Source organism: Capricornis sumatraensis, chromosome 5 (assembly GCF_032405125.1).
Source record: "Capricornis sumatraensis isolate serow.1 chromosome 5, serow.2, whole genome shotgun sequence".
In the NCBI taxonomy this organism is placed as follows: Eukaryota; Metazoa; Chordata; class Mammalia; order Artiodactyla; family Bovidae; genus Capricornis; species Capricornis sumatraensis.
This window is the reverse complement of record NC_091073.1, coordinates 82,028,849-82,047,012: the sequence shown is the minus strand read 5'-3', so window position 1 is coordinate 82,047,012 and position 18,164 is coordinate 82,028,849. Positions and strand designations below refer to the sequence as shown.

The 18,164-nt window shown below is 49.8% G+C and overlaps 1 protein-coding gene across 3 annotated transcripts; it reads right to left on the bottom strand.

Moving 5' to 3' along the window:
- Nucleotides 1–7,711: 7,711 nt before the first annotated feature.
- On the bottom strand, nt 7,712–15,711 carry POLM (DNA polymerase mu). Of its 3 annotated transcripts, XM_068973096.1 has the most exons (11): nt 15,469–15,711; nt 13,974–14,157; nt 13,345–13,443; nt 13,050–13,220; nt 12,228–12,299; nt 10,301–10,421; nt 8,870–9,002; nt 8,624–8,726; nt 8,284–8,520; nt 8,122–8,205; nt 7,712–7,891 (listed from the first exon to the last, which is right to left on the bottom strand). In XM_068973096.1, the coding sequence occupies exons 1-11, from the start codon at nt 15,642–15,644 to the stop codon at nt 7,805–7,807; spliced, it is 1,467 nt and encodes a 488-aa protein (XP_068829197.1). In that variant the 5' UTR covers nt 15,645–15,711; the 3' UTR covers nt 7,712–7,804. The 3 variants fall into 3 exon arrangements, with proteins under 3 accessions (XP_068829197.1, XP_068829196.1, XP_068829198.1); XM_068973095.1 differs by having other exon boundaries at nt 8,122–8,520; XM_068973097.1 differs by having other exon boundaries at nt 8,122–8,520; nt 13,974–14,152; nt 15,469–15,536.
- Nucleotides 15,712–18,164: the final 2,453 nt, after the last annotated feature.

The window sequence follows — 18,164 nt, the reverse complement described above, 5'->3', positions numbered from 1 at the left end:
GATTTTCTTCTCTTCTCTCTTTCTCAAACCTCCTGGCAGAAGTCATCATCCACCTAAAGTGTTTAGCCTTAAAGGGACATAAGGTGGTGAAGATAACAGCAATCTGCCCCAAACCTAGGTTCATTATTTAGGGCATCTGATATCGGAACAAGGACTACATTTAGATCCAGATACGAATTCCTGGTGGAGAAGGCAATGGCACCCTACTCCAGTACTCTAAACCCAAAACGAAGCACCAACCATGAGGTTTTCTTGGGTTAGTTGATTATAGACAAAATTGAGTTCCAAATTTCTCTTATGGCCAGACCTCTGTATGTTTTACCAAAGCAAAACCACAACCCAAATTTTAAGCTAAGAACCAAATGACATAGCTTTTAAGGACTTAAAGGAGAGTTTGATGAACCCACCTGCCTGTGGGCATACCAATAATCAGATTCCCTTTTTGTATATGAAAAGGAAGGGACTGCCCATGAGATACTCTCCCCAAAACATGGGGACCACCATCAACTCATAGGCCACTGTGGCCAGCAACTGGACCCTGTCACACAGAAATACCCCTCTTCCCTAAAGCCATCACGGCCACTGTCGTTATTTTTAAGGCTGCTGAGAAAAACATTGTGGGACCTCCTTTCGATGCCTCATGCAATAGCCCTCACGAATCCTCATCACACTCACTTCTCAGCCAGTCAAATCACCGCCATGGAGTCCTTTTGTTAGCTGCTCTCCACAGAACTCTTTCACACGGTAATAACAGGAACCTGCTACTCTTCTGTCACCAACGAAGTGCCTCACAACGGCTTAACCTTGATGGACCACCTCCTGACTCCTCATAATGATCTGTGGGAAATTTCATTGGGAAACACTGACTTTTCATGTTTACTGATGGTTCTTATTTAAAAGGAGACACTGGCAGATACTGTGCTGGATATGTTATCTCAGCTTCTTTTGATGTTGTTGAGGCAGCATCTTTACCTATGGCTACGGACAGAGGAGAGTGGTAGGCTACAGTCCATGGGGTCACAAACAGTCGCACACAACTGAGCGACTTCACTTTCACTTTGGCCCAACAGCCTGAACGATGTGCTCTTACACAGGCTCGTACTTCAGCCAAGGGCAAAACCGCCAATATTTATATTGATAATAGATAAGTTTTTCGAGGAGCTTATGATTTTGGAATATTGTGGAAGCAATGTGGTTTCCCATATTCCAGCAGAAATAAAATTTAAAATGGCCCCAATGTTCAGGAATTATTGGATGCAACACTTTTATTCATCCTTGAATTATTAGTAAGATCCAGGCTATTCTAAACTTGACTCTCTGGAAGCTAAGGTAAATCACCTTGCTAAAATTTCTGCAAGGAATTCTGTCTTTAAAGGAACAGCAGCTAAACTTCTGTCTTGGTCCAAAGGGATATTCCCCTGAATGAGAACTTTAAAGCTCAAGAAGCCCCAAAATTGGCCTCAGGAAAAGAGAAACAAGATTGGAAATTCAATGACAGTTGGTTTGATAAAAAGAGAAAGCTCTGGTTCAGACCAAATAACTACCCAGTCCTACAAGAGACTGAAATTCCCACTCCTCACCACTGTACATGCATTAAACCACTGGTAAAGAATCTGCCTGCAATGCAGGAGACCTAGGTTCAATCCCTGGGTTGGGAAGATTCCACAAAGAAGGGAAAGGCTATCCACTCCAGTATTCTGGCCTGGAGAATTCAGGCCAGTCCATGGGGTCGCAAAGAGTCGGACACAACTGAGCGACTTTCACTTTCTTTCACACTGACAAAATGATAGGCTTCATGAGTCAGTATTGTTGGGGAAACATTAACAAAGCCCCAGAAAGTACCTACCTCACTGCCCCCTTTGTCTAGAGTACATCCAGGGAAGCCTGTTGGTACTGCTCCTGGAAATTTTAGATTGCTGATGGACCATTTTAGTTCTGGCAGATGCATTTCACGCAACTCCCTTTAGATCATGGATCTAGGTATGTGTTAGTCATGGTCTGTAAGTTGGCACACTGGGCTGAAGCTTCCCTTATAGATAGGTTACTACCCTCTTCTATGACTAAAGTACTTTTGGAAAAGATTTATCCCTACCTGGGGAACTTCTCGGACCAAGGAACCCATTTCACTGTCCAGGTGCTTCAACAAGTCTGCACGGTTTGGCCAGTTTTACAACACTTTTATTGCACTTACCACCCTCAATTCTCTGGTTTGGTCAAATGCACTAACAGCATTCAGTTCAGTTGCTCAGTAGTGTCCAACTCTTTGCGACCCCATGAACTGCAGCACGCCAGGCTGCAAACTCATGTCCATCGAGTTGGTGATGCCATCCAAACATCTCATCCTCTGTTGTCCCCTTCTCCTCCTGCCCTCAATCTTTCCTACCATCAGGGTCTTTTCCAATAAGTCAGCTCTTTGCATCAGGTGGCCAAAATATTGGAGTTTCAGCTTCACCATCAGTCCTTCCAATGAACACCCAGGACTGATCTCCTTTAGGATGGACTGGTTGGATCTCCTTGCAGTTCAGGGGATTCTCAAGAGTCTTCTCCAACACCACAGTTCAAAAGCATCAATTCTTTGGCACTCAGCTTTCTTTACAGTCCAACTCTCACATCCATACATGACTAATGGAAAGACCACAGCCTTGACTAGACAGACCTTTGCTGACAAAGTAATGTCTCTGCTTTTTAATATGCTGTCTAGGTTGGCCATAACTTTCCTTCCAAGGAGTAAGCATCTTTTAATTTCATGGCTGCAGTCACCATCTGCAGTGATTTTGGAGCCCAGAAGAATAAAGTTTGACACTGTTTCCCCTGTTTCCCCATCTATTTGCCATGAAGTGATAGGACCGGATACCATGATCTTAGTTTTCTGAATGTTGAGCTTTAAGCCAACTTTTCACTCTCCTCTTTCACTTTCATCAAGAGGCTCTTTAGTTCTTCTTCACTTTCTGCCATAAGGGTGGTGTTATCTACATATCTGAGGTTATTGATATTTCTCCTGGCAATCTTGATTTCAGCTTGTGCTTCATCCAGCCCAGTGTTTCTCATGAAGTACTCTGTATATAAGTTAAATAAGCAGGATGACAATATACAGCCTTGATGTACTCCTTTTCCTATTTGGAACCAGTGTATTGTTCCATGTCCATTTCTAACTGTTGCTTCCTGACCTGCATACAGATTTCTCAAGAGACAGGTCTGGTGGTCTGGTATTCACATCTCTTTCAGAATTTACCATAGTTTGTGGTGATCCAACCAGTCAAAGGCTTTGGCATAGTCAATAAAGCAGAAGTAGATGTTTTTCTGGAACTTTCTCGATTTTTCCATGATCCAACAGATGTTGGCAATTTGATCTCTGGTTCCTCTGCCTTTTCTGAGTCCAGCTTGAACATCTGGAAGTTCATAGTTCATGTACTGTTGAAGCCTGGCATGAAGAATTTTGAGCACTAGTTTGCTAGTGTGTGAGATGAGTGCAACTGTGCTGTAGTTCGAGTATTTTTTGGCATTGCTTTTCTTTGGGGTTGGAATGAAAACTGACCTTTTCCAGTCCTGTGGCCACTGGTGCATTTTCCAAATTTGCTGGCATACTGAGAGCAGCACTTTCACAGCATCATGTTTTAGGATTTGAAATAGCTCAACTGGAATTCCATCACCTCTACTAGCTTTGTTCATAGTGATGCTTCCTAAGGCCCACTTGACTTCACATTCCAGGATGTCTGGCTCTAGGTGAGTGATCACACCATTGTGATTATCTGGGTCGTGAAGATCTTTTTTGTATAGTTCTTTTGTGTATTCTTGCCACCTCTTCTTAAAATCTTCTGCTTCTGTTAGGTCCATACCATTTCTGTCCTTTATTGTGCCCCATTCCTTGAAGAGATCTGTGGTCTTTCCCATTCTGTTGTTTTCCTCTATTTCTTTGCACTGATCACAGAGGAAGGCTTTCTTATCTCTCCTTGCTATTCTTTGGAACTCTGCATTCAAATGGTATATCTTTCCTTTTCTCCTTTGCCATTCTCTTCTCTTCTTTTCACAGCCATTTGTAAGATCTCCTCAGACAACCATTTAGCCTTTTTGCATTTCTTTTTTGAGGGAATGGAGCTGGAGCGACTGTGAGGAGATACCCCACGTCCAAGAGGAGAGAAGCCCCAGCAAGATGGTAGGCACTGGAGCAGTGGCTGCGTGGTGCTGGAACAAAGGAGAAGGGAAAAGGAGAAGCCCTGACAAGATGGCAAGAGGGGCAAAATCACGTTTAGAATCAAATTCCATACCCACCAGAGACGCTCTGAGGGCTCAAACAAACCTTGTGCACACCAGGACCCAGAAACCCCACAGAGACTGAGACAGAACTGTGTTTGAGAGTCTCCTGAGGAGGTACAGGCCAGCAGTGGCCTGCCACAGGGGCAGGGGCTCTGGGTGCAGCAGACTTGGGTATGGCATAAGCCCGCCTGGAGGAGGTCACCATTAACCCCACCGTACAGCCGCCAGAACCTACACAGGACTGGGGAGACGGACTCTTGGAGGGCACAAACAGAACTTTGTACACATCAGGACCCAGGAGAAAGAAGCAGTGACCCCACAAAAGGCTGACCCAGACTTGCCTGTGAGTGTCCAGGAGTCTCTGGCAGAGGTATGGGTTGGCGGTGGCCTGTTCAGGGTTGGGGGCACTGAGTATAGCAGTGTGTGCGTGGGACCTTTTGAAGAAGGTTGCCATTATCTTTATTACCTCCACCATATTTTGGCCTCAGGTCAAATAACAGGGAGGGAACACAGTCCCGCCCATCAACAGAAAACTGGATTAAAGATTTACTGAGTATGGCCCCGCCCATCAGAACAAGACCCAATTTCCCCCTCAGTCAGTCTCTCCCATCAGGAAGCTTACATAAGCCTTTTATCTTTCTCCATCAGAGAGCAGACAGACTGAAAACTACAATCACAGAAAACTAACCAATCTAAGCACACGCATCACAGCCTTGTTTAACTCAATGAAACTAAGCCATGCAATGTAGGGCCACCCAAGACAGACAGGTCATGGTGGAGAGTTCTGACAGAATGTGGTCCACTGGAGAAGGGAATGGCAAACCACTTCAGTATTCTTGCCTTGAGAACCCCATGAACAGTATGAAAAGGCAAAAAGATGGGATACTGAAGAACTCTCCAGGTCAGTAGGTGACCAATATGCTACTGGAGATCAGTGGAGAAATAACCCCAGAAAGAATGAAGAGACGGAGCCAAAGAAAAAACAACACCCAGTTGTGGATGTGACTGGTGATGTAAGTAAAGTCTAATGCTGTAAAGAGCAACATTGCATAGGAACCTGGAATGTTAGGTCCATGAATCAAGGCAAATTTGAAGTGGTCAAACAGGAGATGACAAGAGTGAACATTGACATTTTAGAAATCAGCAAACTAAAATGGACTGGAATGGGTGAATTTAACTCAGATGACCATTATATCTACTACTGTGGGCAAGAATCCCTTAGAAGAAATGAAGTAGCCATCATAGTCAACAAAAGAGTCCAAAATGCAGTACTTAGATGCAATCTCAAAAGCAACAGAATGATCTCTGTTCATTTCCAAGGCAAACCTTCAATATCACAGCAATCCAAGTCTATTCCCCAACCAGTAATGCTGAAGAAGCTGAAGTTGAACGGTTCTATGAAGACCTACAAGAACTTTAGAACTAACATCCAAAAAAAGACGTCCTTTCCATTAGAGGGGACTGGAATGCAAAAGCAGGAAGAGATACCTGGAATAACAGGCAAATTTGGCTTTGGAGTACAGAATGAAGCAGGGCAAAAGCTAACAGAGAGAGAGATTGCATTGGTCATAGCAAACACTCTCTTCCGACAACACAAGAGTAGACTCTACACGTGGACATCACCAGATGGTCAATACCAAAATCAGACTGATTATATTATTTGCAGTCAAAGATGGAGAAGCTCTATACAGTCAGCAAAAACAAGACTGGGAGCTGACTGAGGCTCAGATTATGAACTCCTTATTCCCAAATTCAGACTTAAATTGAAGAAAGTAGGGAAAACCACTAGCCCATTCAGGTATAACCTAACAATAGCATTATTAAGATTCAACTGGCAAAACTTTTAGAGACCCTCCAAATACCTTTTTCAAAATCATTGCTGTTGGTCTTCCTAAATCGTAGACCCACCTCATTTCGAGCTCTCATACCCTTTGAGATAATCACAGGATGTGCTGTACACTGGACTCTTGCCTCTTCTGACCCCCAACTAAAAACAGGAGGGGTATTCCAATACTACAAAGGCCTAATTGTTTCTTTTTAAAATAACCATGTTTTAGGACTTCCCTGGTTGTCCAGTAGTTAAGAATCTGCTTTCCAATGCAGGGGACACAGTCTCCTAGTCGGGGAACTAAGATCCCACATATCACAGGTCAACTAAGCCTGTGCACTGCAACTACTGAGCCTGTGCATTCTATAGCCTGAGTGCCACGACTGGAGAGAAGCCCGCATGCCGGAACAAAAGATCCTGCATGCCACAACTAAGACCTGAAGGAACCAAATAAATAAGTATTTTCAGGAAAAAACAAAACAAGATCACATTTTGGTAAAACAATCTTTTTCACAGTGCACTTTTGGGAGAGAAAGACCTTGATCATCATATCTTGCAACCTGGAAATTTCATCTGTTGGAAAAGACACCAAGAGAAGGAGGCTGCTATCAGTACTGCTAACCTCCCTGTGCTGCAAAACTCCAAGGAATACAACTCTTATTTTCATATGACACACCTAAGGAAAGCACCAAACCCTGTCTGGACCTTCAGATCGTCTGGGGACGCGAAAGTAGATTTCCCTGAATTGAAGCAGATGACATCTGCTGAGACAGCTTTCCAAACATATCTAGGCCAGGGCTGCTGGCAATTTGTCACCAAACCTTGGATGGCGTAATGCTACACACGCTCTTTAACATCTAGGATCTTGGTAACATATGGACTTTCGATAAAAAATGCCTAAGAGTTCTCCCTCCTACCCCTAGTTTCTTAAATATGACCTCAACAGATCTCCAATCTGTGCATTTTCTCCCTGATGTGGGACAGTACACCCAGGAAAAGCCTTTCCTTGCATAGAAGGTCAATAAGTCCCTGAAACTACAAAACCTGACTCAGATTAATGATGCTTTCAGAAAAAGATCTTGATTGAAAGGGGGAAATGTAAAAAAAAATAAACACCTCAAGAATTGGGAGACCAGAAGGGCGAGCATTCATGCCCTATAATGACAGCAAGAGCCCAACAGAAAGAAAGACCTCCACTTCTTTCCTGACAAGGACTCAGCCAACGAAAAGCCATGGACTCATGTTTGCTATAGGCCTCCCAAATTCCTTTTTCCCCTCTATGAAAGTTTTCCTCTCCATTTTTGCTGGGGACTTGCACATGGCTTGCCATGGTTACAGACTGATTCTCTGCTGATCAGGAATAAACCCATTTTTGTTGGAGAAATAACTGGAAGTCTATTTGCTAGGTGAACATCCCCCACCCTCAGTGACACCCTAAAGCTGACCTCTGGGCAGAACCAGGCCTTGTGCTCCTCAGTCACCTACACCAGCAGCACATTCAGAAAATACAGCTTCGTTTATTCCACATGCTAATTTCATTACATCTTGAACTGGGTATAGGTGGCGGAGTGGTGGTTCACAGATAGGGCTCTCACATGGAAGGGTAAGGACTTGGGGCAGCAGCACATCTTCTGCCTGGAAATAGTCAGGGGCCAAAAACACCAATAGAGTCTGGCTCAAATGACCCCCTCCATTTCCAGAGTAGAGGCGGGGTTGATAGGATCAGGCATTTCTCTGCTCTGGGGGAAGGTACTCAAGGTCCAGGAGTCTGAAGATGTCTTCCTCTGAGGCCACGTGGAAAACCGTCTTCTGCAACAGAATGCAGGCATTAGGGCCTGGGGGCTGTTCCCTCCACTGCACCAGACTCCCTGAGAAAGGTATGGGGAGGAGGCTAGAAATGCTGGCAGAGCCCAGCCCTATGGTAGATGCCTCTTGAGGGTCCTGTGGGTTCCAGGCTTGAGGGACTGGGGCTGATTCAGACTGTGGGCCAAAAAGAAAGCCATTTCCTACCCCTCAGGCCTCCCATCACAGCAACACACCTGCTCCGGATCAAACAGACCATGGCTGTTCAGACAGAGGCCCTTCTCTTTCCTGCTGAAGCGGCGTAGCTCCCGCTCAAAATGCTGGGGAAAAAGTGACCACGTCTCAGCAGAGCCACCAGCCCCAGATCCGAGGGCCAGCCCCTGCAGCACACTCCCTACCTTGGAGCCAGTCCAGCCAAGCAGGGCAAAGGGGAACTGGCTGATAGGGGCAACCACCAGGTCCACCCGCACAGCCTTCCAGGCGAAGCAGGGCTTCTGGGCGCCACCTACAGCAGCCCCTGGGGGTTGCGGCAGGCGGAAAATGCAGAAACTCCTCTCAAAGGCATCCATGGTGCGGCTCTGCTGGGTCAGGTCTCCCTGCTGGCTGTGCTGGTGCTGGTGGTACAGGACAAGGCCCTGGAGAAGAACAGACATGGCCGGGCACTGCCATGTGGGACTGAGAAACCAGGAGCTAGAATCCCAGCAGGACTCTCAGCAGGGGAAGTGGGAAGCCCCTCACCTGCTCCTTCAGGTAGCACATCACTCTGGGCAGCAGCCCTGCCTCCTGGCCCTCCTGGGGGTGGGTGATGAGGAAGTCCACGTCGTGGCCCTGCAACTTCCCCCTGAGGGGGCCAGTCTGACTCACAGACTCCATGTTTTCCCAAAACCCCTCAGTGAGGGATGGCCCACCTCAGTGGCCCCACCTCAGACGCCTTCCCTGAGGAGGGCCTGGAGCTGAGCCGGACGGCGTGTCGAGTCCCCTTACCTTCGGAAGCCTCCGGCCAGCGTAACAGTGGCCCCAGGAAGGGCCTGCGTCACGGCTGCCTCCACCACTCGCTGCAGGGCCTCAACCTCTGACCGCAAGATCAGGGCACTCAGGTCCTGGTGGTGCTGGAGTCCTGTGGACAGTACAGCTCTCCTCACTGGCCCAACCCAGCTCTCTCTAGCTATCTACCACCACCCCTCCTCTCTCTCAAATATTAAACTTTTATTTTGAAACAACTATAGATCCACATATAGCTGAAGGAGGTAACAGAGGTCCTCTGTGCCCTCAGCAACATCTTGCAGAACTACTGTACATCACACCAGAATTCTGACATTGACACAGTCAAGATACAGACTATCCTTTTCAATGTCTGTTTTCCTGTCCATAAAATGGGACTAGGAGGTCGTAGATATGAAGAGGATGACTCTGCCACTTAAGAACACCTCACTTGAACCCAAATCCATCTCCTCACCTGTCAGAGAAATCACTGTACCTTCCACACACTGTTAGGAGGGGACTAAGTGTGGGAGTTAGGGCCGTTGGCACAGTGCGAACTCAGTAAGCACTGCTGGCCATTCCTTGGGGAGAGGTGAACAAGTGGAGCCAACAGATGTCACTACAGAAGTCACTGCATAACACTCTACTGGACACACAGCTCTCTGGTCTCAATTCCTGCTCACCAACCAGACAGCTCTCCCAGGACCCCCAGGTGGCCTCCCCTCCCCCCAGCCCCTGGGAAGATGTTCAAAGAGGCAACGAGTGCTGGGCTGTGGGGCTCCTTCAGAAGGACTCCCAACCCAGGCCATGTGGAGAGATGGAGAGTCCACTCAACACCTGCCACATGCTGGTCCCACGCCAAAGAGCTCACAGAATCCTATGCTTTAGAGAGAATGTAACTGAGGCTCAGAGAAGTCAAAACTCAGGGCCACGGTCTCCTACCTAGTAAGTGGCAGAGATGGAACTCAAATCCAGGCCTAGTCAGCTCTCAAGTTCACGTTCTTTCCATTGCACAGTGCCACCTCCCACGAGCAGGCTCCTCAGAACCTCTCCCCACTGAGTATCAGCCAGCAGGCCAGGGCACCAAGCACCACACTTTAAATGAGTCCAGGGCCTGGGCTTCTCTGACCTGCTCGCCCTTCCATGAAATCAGGAGTAAAGGGTCCATGCCTGGTTCAGGTCCAAGTCTAGCCAGGAGGCAGCTACTATGACCATTATCATTCACTGAAAATGGCTTGCAATGGGTTCTGACTCCACTGGTTCAGGAAGCCACCAACTACAGATGCCTGTTTTCACACTCACCTTGCTCCCTGCCACACAGGCAGCCATGAGCACACGCCATGCGTCAGAAGTAAGGGTTCTGTGGTGTGGGAGGCTTTCAAGCCCTGGTGCTTTGGGGAAGCCCAGAGCTCTGCCCTCTCTCAGAAAGCTCACCTGCTTTCTGCTGCTGGGTTAGTCTGTGGGACTCCTCTTGGAGGTCATCCAGCGTCCGGAGCCCTTTTTGGTACCACTGGTCAGCAGTCCTTACCCCGACCCCAAAGATCTGAGTGAAGAGCTGTTTAAAGGATGAGTACAGTGTGGTCAGGAGCAAAGCTCTTACAGCAAGATGAGGATGGCGACACTGATGTATGCCAGGCATGTCCTAGGACAGCACCCCTGTGGCACTGCACAAATGACCTCATTAAGTCATCATGTAGTCTGGCAGGTGGCATCCCTACTCACATTTTTCATGTTTAAATAATCTGCTCAGGCCACACAGTGGGTGCACAGGCAGGACTCAAACCCTGAGCCTGGCCCTGACGCAAACATCACGGGGGACGGCAGGGAAGGATCAGGCCCTTCCTTGAAAAGGATCTCTCCTCAGAACTTGTACAGTTCTAGCCCATGATTCCAACATCACCAAAGGAGTCATCCTAACAGTCTGTCCACTCACTGGGAAAACCATACTGCTCCCACCCAACAGTAGCTGGGATTTATTACTGTGGCTCTGCCTCTTAAAACAGCAAAAACGGGCAGTTAACAGCTAAGGGGTTGTTTCAGCAGGATCTGGAAGGAATAGCTGGGGGCTGACTATGGCTCTGTTCCAGGAACAAACACAGCAAGTACCACTGCCTGGCCATGGGTCAGCAGAGGTGTCTAGGCGAGTGGAAACTATGTTGCTGGAGCCAACCTCTCATAGGGCAGCCGCCTGCCCTTGCATGGGTCTTCCACACACAGGGTGGGCCCTAGAAACTCACTGTTTCTTCCCTGACGAAATCTCGTTCGTCAGGGGTGGGCACCTGCCCTAGGCCAGCCACTTAAGAGTCCCTCCTCAGGAACTTTTGGAGCTGAAACAAAAGGGCCACCTTGCAGTGGTACAGGCTGCAGTACACACCAGGGGCACCTTCGTGGGGAGGCCGCTGGTGTGCACAGGAGGAAGAACAGCAGGGTGGCGCTCATGTCCCTGAGTCCTACTTTCTGCAGACCGGGCTGTGTTGATCCCCTGAACCAACAGCACGAACTGGATCACTTTCACCAACAGACTCCTGAGAGGAAAGATGCTGAGAATAACCTAATCATGTTTTTAACAATAAACCTCTCATTGTTCATGTACTTCTCTCCTGGCCTGGATGCCTTCTGGGACTCAGGGGCACTCAGGAAGAGACAGATGGTTCTGCCCCTTCTCGGCACCTCTCTACCCATCAACTCCTGTGTTGCCCTCACACCCCTGAGCCCCTCCGTGCTTCATCCATGGCTCCTCTACCTCTCTGAAGCTCCCCACCTCATTGATGCTCATATCCTGGGTGACCTTCCATGGCACCTGACACACCCTGCCAGGGAAGCCCCAATTCCATGACCAGTCGCTGGTCTGACAACCTCCAGTCACAAAACTGGGGTGTCTGAGAAGCATGAGAGCATCCACAAGACCAGAAGTGGGTGGGAACAGCAAAAAGGTGTGCCGTGAACACAGGCAGGACGACACCAACAAATGAGCATGTGAGATCACAAGAGAGAGAGACAGAACAAGGATGAGCAGCCCCTCAGACGTAATCGTCCCTGTGGCCCCCAGAGAAAGGATCTGTTTTGTTCAGGGTGCTCTGTTTAAGATGCCGGGCATGTAATACCCTGGAGAATATGCCATCAATAGTCAAATAAGAACAGATGCTGCTGAGTGATCTAGAAAACTCCCTGTGCTCAAAACAACTTTCTTGCCCATCTGTTTGGCTGCCTCATGCGTATCGGGTGTCCTCAGTAAGACCCTCTCTGAGCCCAGGGTGGGCCCTGCCACCTCCTCTTGCTGCCTGACATGATGGTAACCTTGCTGTGGCTCTGCGGGAACACCGTGGAGCTGTGGGCCCCTGCTCAGGGCTGCCCTGCATACCTTCATGGTCTGGTACCTCTCCGAGAGCCGGATTCTCTCCACCTCATCACATACTCCATGTTCTAGCAGCTCCTGTGGGAGGAGGCACAGCCTCACTGGAAAGAAGAGGGCTGGGGGGCCCAAGCCTTCGACAGAACCCCCAACACCCAGAATTGGGGTCTTTGTGGGGCCAGGATCCCAGGGAACTTGTAACGAAAAATGTACACAGGGATCCTCCAAGCCCCTTGGGCGAGGAACAGGGGCCACCTCTCAGATGAACAACAAGCCTTGGGGTATGTCAACAACTGCTTTTTTAAAACATAGATGGAATTCAATAAGACTTCTTTTAAAAGCAGGGGATGCAGGTTCAGTCAGGGAACTAAGATCTCACATGCCATGCAGCCCAAAAATAAAATAAATTTTCTTAAAAAAACACGCATAAGTGAATTCAAAAGTATTTTTTCTGTCATGATAAATTTGCTCAGTGGTAACATACAAAAGGACAACTTCACATTTTAAAAAGAAGTGCTCATGCTGAGGGATCCTTTCCCACCATCCCTCACAGTCTGGGCCAATGCCCACGATGCCAGCTACCAGCCTGCCAGACTCCTGGCAGCTCCCTTGGCTGAGACCTTTCAGTCAGCCTCAGGCAGGTGGTGCAGACCCAATTTACACATGAGGAATGTGGGTGAATAGGGCAGTTTGCTGCTGCCTGGGCACCATCAGTGGCCACAGCTGGGCTCTGAGCCACCCAGTCACCTGCCCTCACCAGGCTCCCAGGCCTCCTCACCACCCCCCATTCACATTCACAGCTCTGCCCTTCTACATGCAGTGAGCACAAACCTGGATAACCCTGCAGGAGTGTTCTCCGAAGTGGGGCAGGCCCTGCAGCTGGCTCAGGGCTGTGACCGGGCTGGGGAGAGCCTTGAGCACTGAGGCCGCTCTGTAGAAGGAGATCTGGCGGCCTTCACTGCCATCGAAGCCAGCGGCCTCTGCCAGCGTCTCCAGAGCCTCCTGCAGGGAAGGGTCCTTGGTGAGAGGCAGGGATGGCGGAATGCCTTACCCTAACTCTCCCTCCAAGGCTGGGACACGGGAGGGCCTGGCTCCATCCCAGGGAGACAGGGGAGCCACAGCTCACCGAGAGGCTGGCATTATGGTGCACAAGGGGTGTGGGACGCTGGCAGGCATAGGGCAGCATCCATGCTGGGCTTGGCATCTTCTTTTTGGGCACAGCCACCTAGGGATGGGCAATGCACAGGCTGCTTTGAGGCTGCAGGGTTGGCAGAGGACCAGGCAGCCCTCCAGAGCCCCACCTCTCCTGGTAGGGGGGTCACCTAGGGCTCTCAGGACAGGAGCAGACTCAGAGAGGGCAGAACTGCTCGAGGTACAGGGCAGAGGCCACAGCAGCGGTAGCGGTGCAATGCTACCTCTCACAGGGCGTGTGTTCTCTCACTTCTTCTCAATCAAGTAGGCCTGACATGCCTATCACCCTCACGTCACAGATGGGGACTCTGAGACCTTGTGGCTCATGGGCAGAGCCAGGATTTGAATGCAGGCAGCCCTGTTCTGAGCCCACACCTGAACCCCTCCACTGTGCTCACCCAGGAAGCACTGGGACCTTTGCCATGGTGGTCTGGATGGGGCCCTCACTGCCCAACTCACAGGAAGGACACGGAGCCACTGCTGCCATGTCACCTGTCCCAGCTGAGGTCTGGCCAGCCCTGGGGCTTCCTCAGTGGCTCTACCCTAAGCCTCCACCCGGCTCACCTCCAGGCGGTGCCGGCACTCCACAGGGACAGGCTGCCCAGCGGCCATGCTCTCTGTGAACCAACTTATGTCTAAAAGCACTGGGCAGGTACAACCTGGAGGAAGAGCCGATGTCTTGCGCTCCTGCCAGCAGACAGCCTCCTCTGCTGAGGTCCCCTCCATCACCACGTGTGTCACCTCTGGGCTGGGTGGAGGGAAGAGATTGTGAGGTCTGGAGCCCTGTCCCAGGCCTGCCATTCTTCCTGCTCCATTCTACATCTCCAAGCCTTCGTCAATACTATCCCCTCTGCCTGGTGAGCATCTGTTCATTCCAGATTTTCAGCCCCTCCTCCTGGCAGCCAAACATCTCCATCACTCCAGCATCTGCTGAGCTGTGGCTCTCTGCTCTAGCTAGGATCACAAGCCCAACCCTTTTTTGGTGTTAATTTGTCTGTCTTCTTCTCCCCGAAACCCAGAGAAAGGAGAGGCCAGGGGCCTGGGGTCCAGGAAGCAGGGTGGGTGGGGGTGGGTGGGTCCTACTTCCAAGTGCTAGAGACAGACTACTTGGCTTTGAACTTCAGCTCTACCCCACACTTGCTCTGTACCCTTGGGCACATCATTTATCTCTGTACTTTTGACTTCCAACTCTGCAAAGCAGAGATATTAATACATCTACTTTGTAGGCTTGCTGTAAAGATTAAACGAGCTAATAATAAGCAAAAGGGCTTAGATAGTGCCCAGCACACTCTAGGCTGCTGTCATCATCCTGGGTGGGTCTGCAACAACCCTGGGTATAGTTAACTAAGCTTCAGGGGGACTGGCCCCTAGGTTCACTTTGCTCTCTCAACTTCAAAAACGATGGAAACCCTCCTCCCTTACTCTTAGCATTGCTTCTATGACCGTTTTGTTTGGTTTAATTCTACTCTTGGAAGTCTCACTTAAATCCCTTTCTCAGCTCTGAGGAAAGAGATCGGTTTAGCTAACAGGGCAAGATGAATTCACCTAATGAAACGTTACGAACCCAACATACACCCGCATGATTTTACGAAGCCTCCGGCATGTTCTCTCCTTGTCCTACAGAAACACTCCTGGCCATAACTGCTAACACTCTTTTACAAAAAAAGAAAATTAACAAAAGCCATATGACTGACCACGAAGTGCCAGGGTTAACTTGGAATACAAAAACCTCAGGTGCCCCTCCGCCCCAGGGTCAGCTGCGTGGGAGTCTTTTCAGATCTCAAAATCCTCAGCTGTAAGGTAACACCGTGTATAGTGGCTGGTCAGCTGCAAAATTCCTAGCCGGGTCATTTTGTGCTCAGGCCCTCACGCCTCGCAGCAGCGCCCCCCGGCCGGCCCGGCGCGACAGCGCGGTGATACAGATACGGGCGTGCCACATTCCTAGGTGAGGCGAGGCCTTTGGCCAGCCCCCGCCCCGCGCCCCTCGGAAAGAAAGCCCTGGAAAGGCGGCCCCGGGCGGGTGACCCCGCCTAGCGGCAGCTTCGCCACGACCGCGCACCTGTAGGCACTCAGGACGCGGAAACCCTTGGAGACAGCCAGGCGTGTGAGAAAAGCCTGGCGACTGCGGCCCATGTGTGGCTCGGCCAGGTAGATAGTGACCCCCGGGAAGCGCGCCGCGGAAGAGGGGGCGGCGCTGGGGGACGCGACCCGCGCTCGCCGTCGTTTCGGTAGCATTAGGGCCCCGGCCACCCGCGGCGGCCAGCGAAAGCAGCGGAAGCCTGGGCAGAAGCCAGAAAAAAGCGGGCGGAAGGCTAACAGAAGCCGGAAGCGACAGCGGGCGGAAGCCGACTGGAAGGGGAAGCGGCTCCCGGCTCTACTTAAAGAGGCAGGCCCCGCCCCCTGCAAATTAAGTCTCCGGGTGGTTCTCCCCCCCTGGGTCTTTCGGAGCGAGGTGGAGGTCGGCTTTAGAGGCCCCGCCTCTATGCAAATAGAACCGGAGCGCACACCTTTTATTTAAATTACCCTCGTAGAAAGTCCCCTCCCCTTCGTGGGACCACCCGGGAGGAAAGACTAGGGCTAGGAGTGGGAGCTGAGAGGGAGTCAGGGGCTTTGTCCTCGGAGGGTGGAGGTGAAGTCGCGGTAGTGGTGTCTGGGGTTGTCCTGAGCGCAAGGGTGGGGAAAGGGGGTTAGTGGTCGGTCGGTGGCTCGTGGGAGTGGAATAGTTCTCAGGAGCGGAATATCCACTCCACCCCTTGCCCTTCGCCTCCTCCGATTGGATCTGGCGGGACAGATGGGCCGCGGAAACCTGGCGACGAGGGGTCCTTGGACGGCGGGCCCCGGCAAACGCGCTAGCTTGAAGCGTACTGGTGGAGTGGTCTCTTCAAACCCCGGGAAAGGCTTTTCAGTCTTTTTCAATCGAACGGTGTTAGGACGACTGGCCGGCCATTTGGAAAAATAGAAGTTGGCTCCCTCCCTCACGCTTAACACCAAAATAAAATCCAGATGGATCAAACATTCAAATCTAAGAAAGAAACAACACAAAAAATGTGCTGGGAAGTCGATGAATGTTTTTTCAGCCCTAAGTATCACAATAAACCTGGAGACACTAAAGGGAAAAAATGATAAGCTTGACATACATATTTTAAATTATTTAAAAATTAAAAGGCAAACGGGGGAAATACTGTAACACATTTTGAGTTTAATTCCTGTAATTAAGAAATTGTTCACAGATAAATAAGGAAAATACAATGAGCAAGAACACCAGTAGTCAATTTACAGAAGAAAGTCTTCTCAAAAACATACCAGGGACTTCCCTGGTGGTCCAGTGGTTAAGATTCCGCCTTTCCACTGAAGGAGGTGTGGGTTATATCCTTGGTGGGAGAACTAAGATTCGCCTATGTCCCACAGCCAAACGATTTTTTTTTTTCCCTTTAAAAAAAACACACACACACACACACATACCAAATTGCCTGACAGGTCCAATCACCACACAAGGGCAAATTTAAATGAATATTTTTACCTGTCACATTAACCAGTGTTTACAAATTGATCTCACATGAGGGAATTGGCAATTTGTAGGAGGGACTTTTTGGAAGCCAATTTAGCAACCATACCCCAACAAAATGAAAACAGAAATCTCACCCCACAATTCCTTTTCCAAGATTGGTATTGCATTGAATCTCTAGATCAGGTTGAGAAAGCAGACATCTTAACAACATTGAGTGTTGTGTCTCTCCTATTTTCAGGCACTACATTTTGGAATCTCTTTGTTATACCATGTGATGTCGTTCATCTCCGTCTCCCACTCCCCACACCCCACAACCCTTCACTAGTCAGTGGGCACAGGTCTGAGGGAGGCAGGTGCCTGAGACCAGGTCCCCTCTGGGCCTCCCCACCAGCTCCCAGTCTGCTCTCCTGGGCCCAGCACACACACTGTGAAGCTGGGAGGCCTGGGATGCAGACCCTCTCATTTCCCATCCTCATTTCTCCTCCTGCCATGTGGGAAGGGGGAGCTCCCAGCTTCTTTGTAAGGGAGTTACTTCCCCATCTGCGGGTGCTGCCTTTCCTCAGGGAGCAGTAGTCTATTCCCTGAAACCACTCCTGTTCCTTTTAATGGCCTCTGACTCCATTTTGGGTACCTGAGTTCTCTCCTGGGGAGGCAGAGGCAACTTTTAACAACCCATCATACCTGAATACTTAAAGCACTGGGCGGCTTGCAAAAATGAGGAATACAGGGCTTTCCGTGGGCCCAGGGAGGCTTTGTGAGGGGTGATCCTTGGTAACCACCCAGTGGAGGCCTGGGCACCAATGCACAAGGCCATGGCCTTGATGGTTGCCCTTTTCCTTTTCTCCCCTTCCTGGACCACTAGGTCACTGTCCAACCAGCTGAGAAGTGGAGACCTCAGCCCTCTCTTTCCAGTAAACCTGGCTTGGAGTTCCCAGATGTCTAAGTCCTCAGCTTCCTGCTGCCCACACTGAGACCAGCCCTCAGAAAAGTCAGAGGCTGCACAGGCCCTCTCAGCTGCCCTGAGGGTTGCAGTCCGCCCCCAGCTCTGCACTGTGGTATCTCATGCTGTGTTTTGGATTAGTTTTACCCAGATATATGAGCTTGCATTTTTCCAAGATGAATCTCATTTAGCTATTTCCTGTTTCCACTTCCAGTTCAGAAAAAGCCCCTGGGGGTGATTTTTTAGGCCTCGTGACCTTCGCAAAACCTCCCCACAGAGCATCTTCTTTGATGTTCACTTTAGTGCT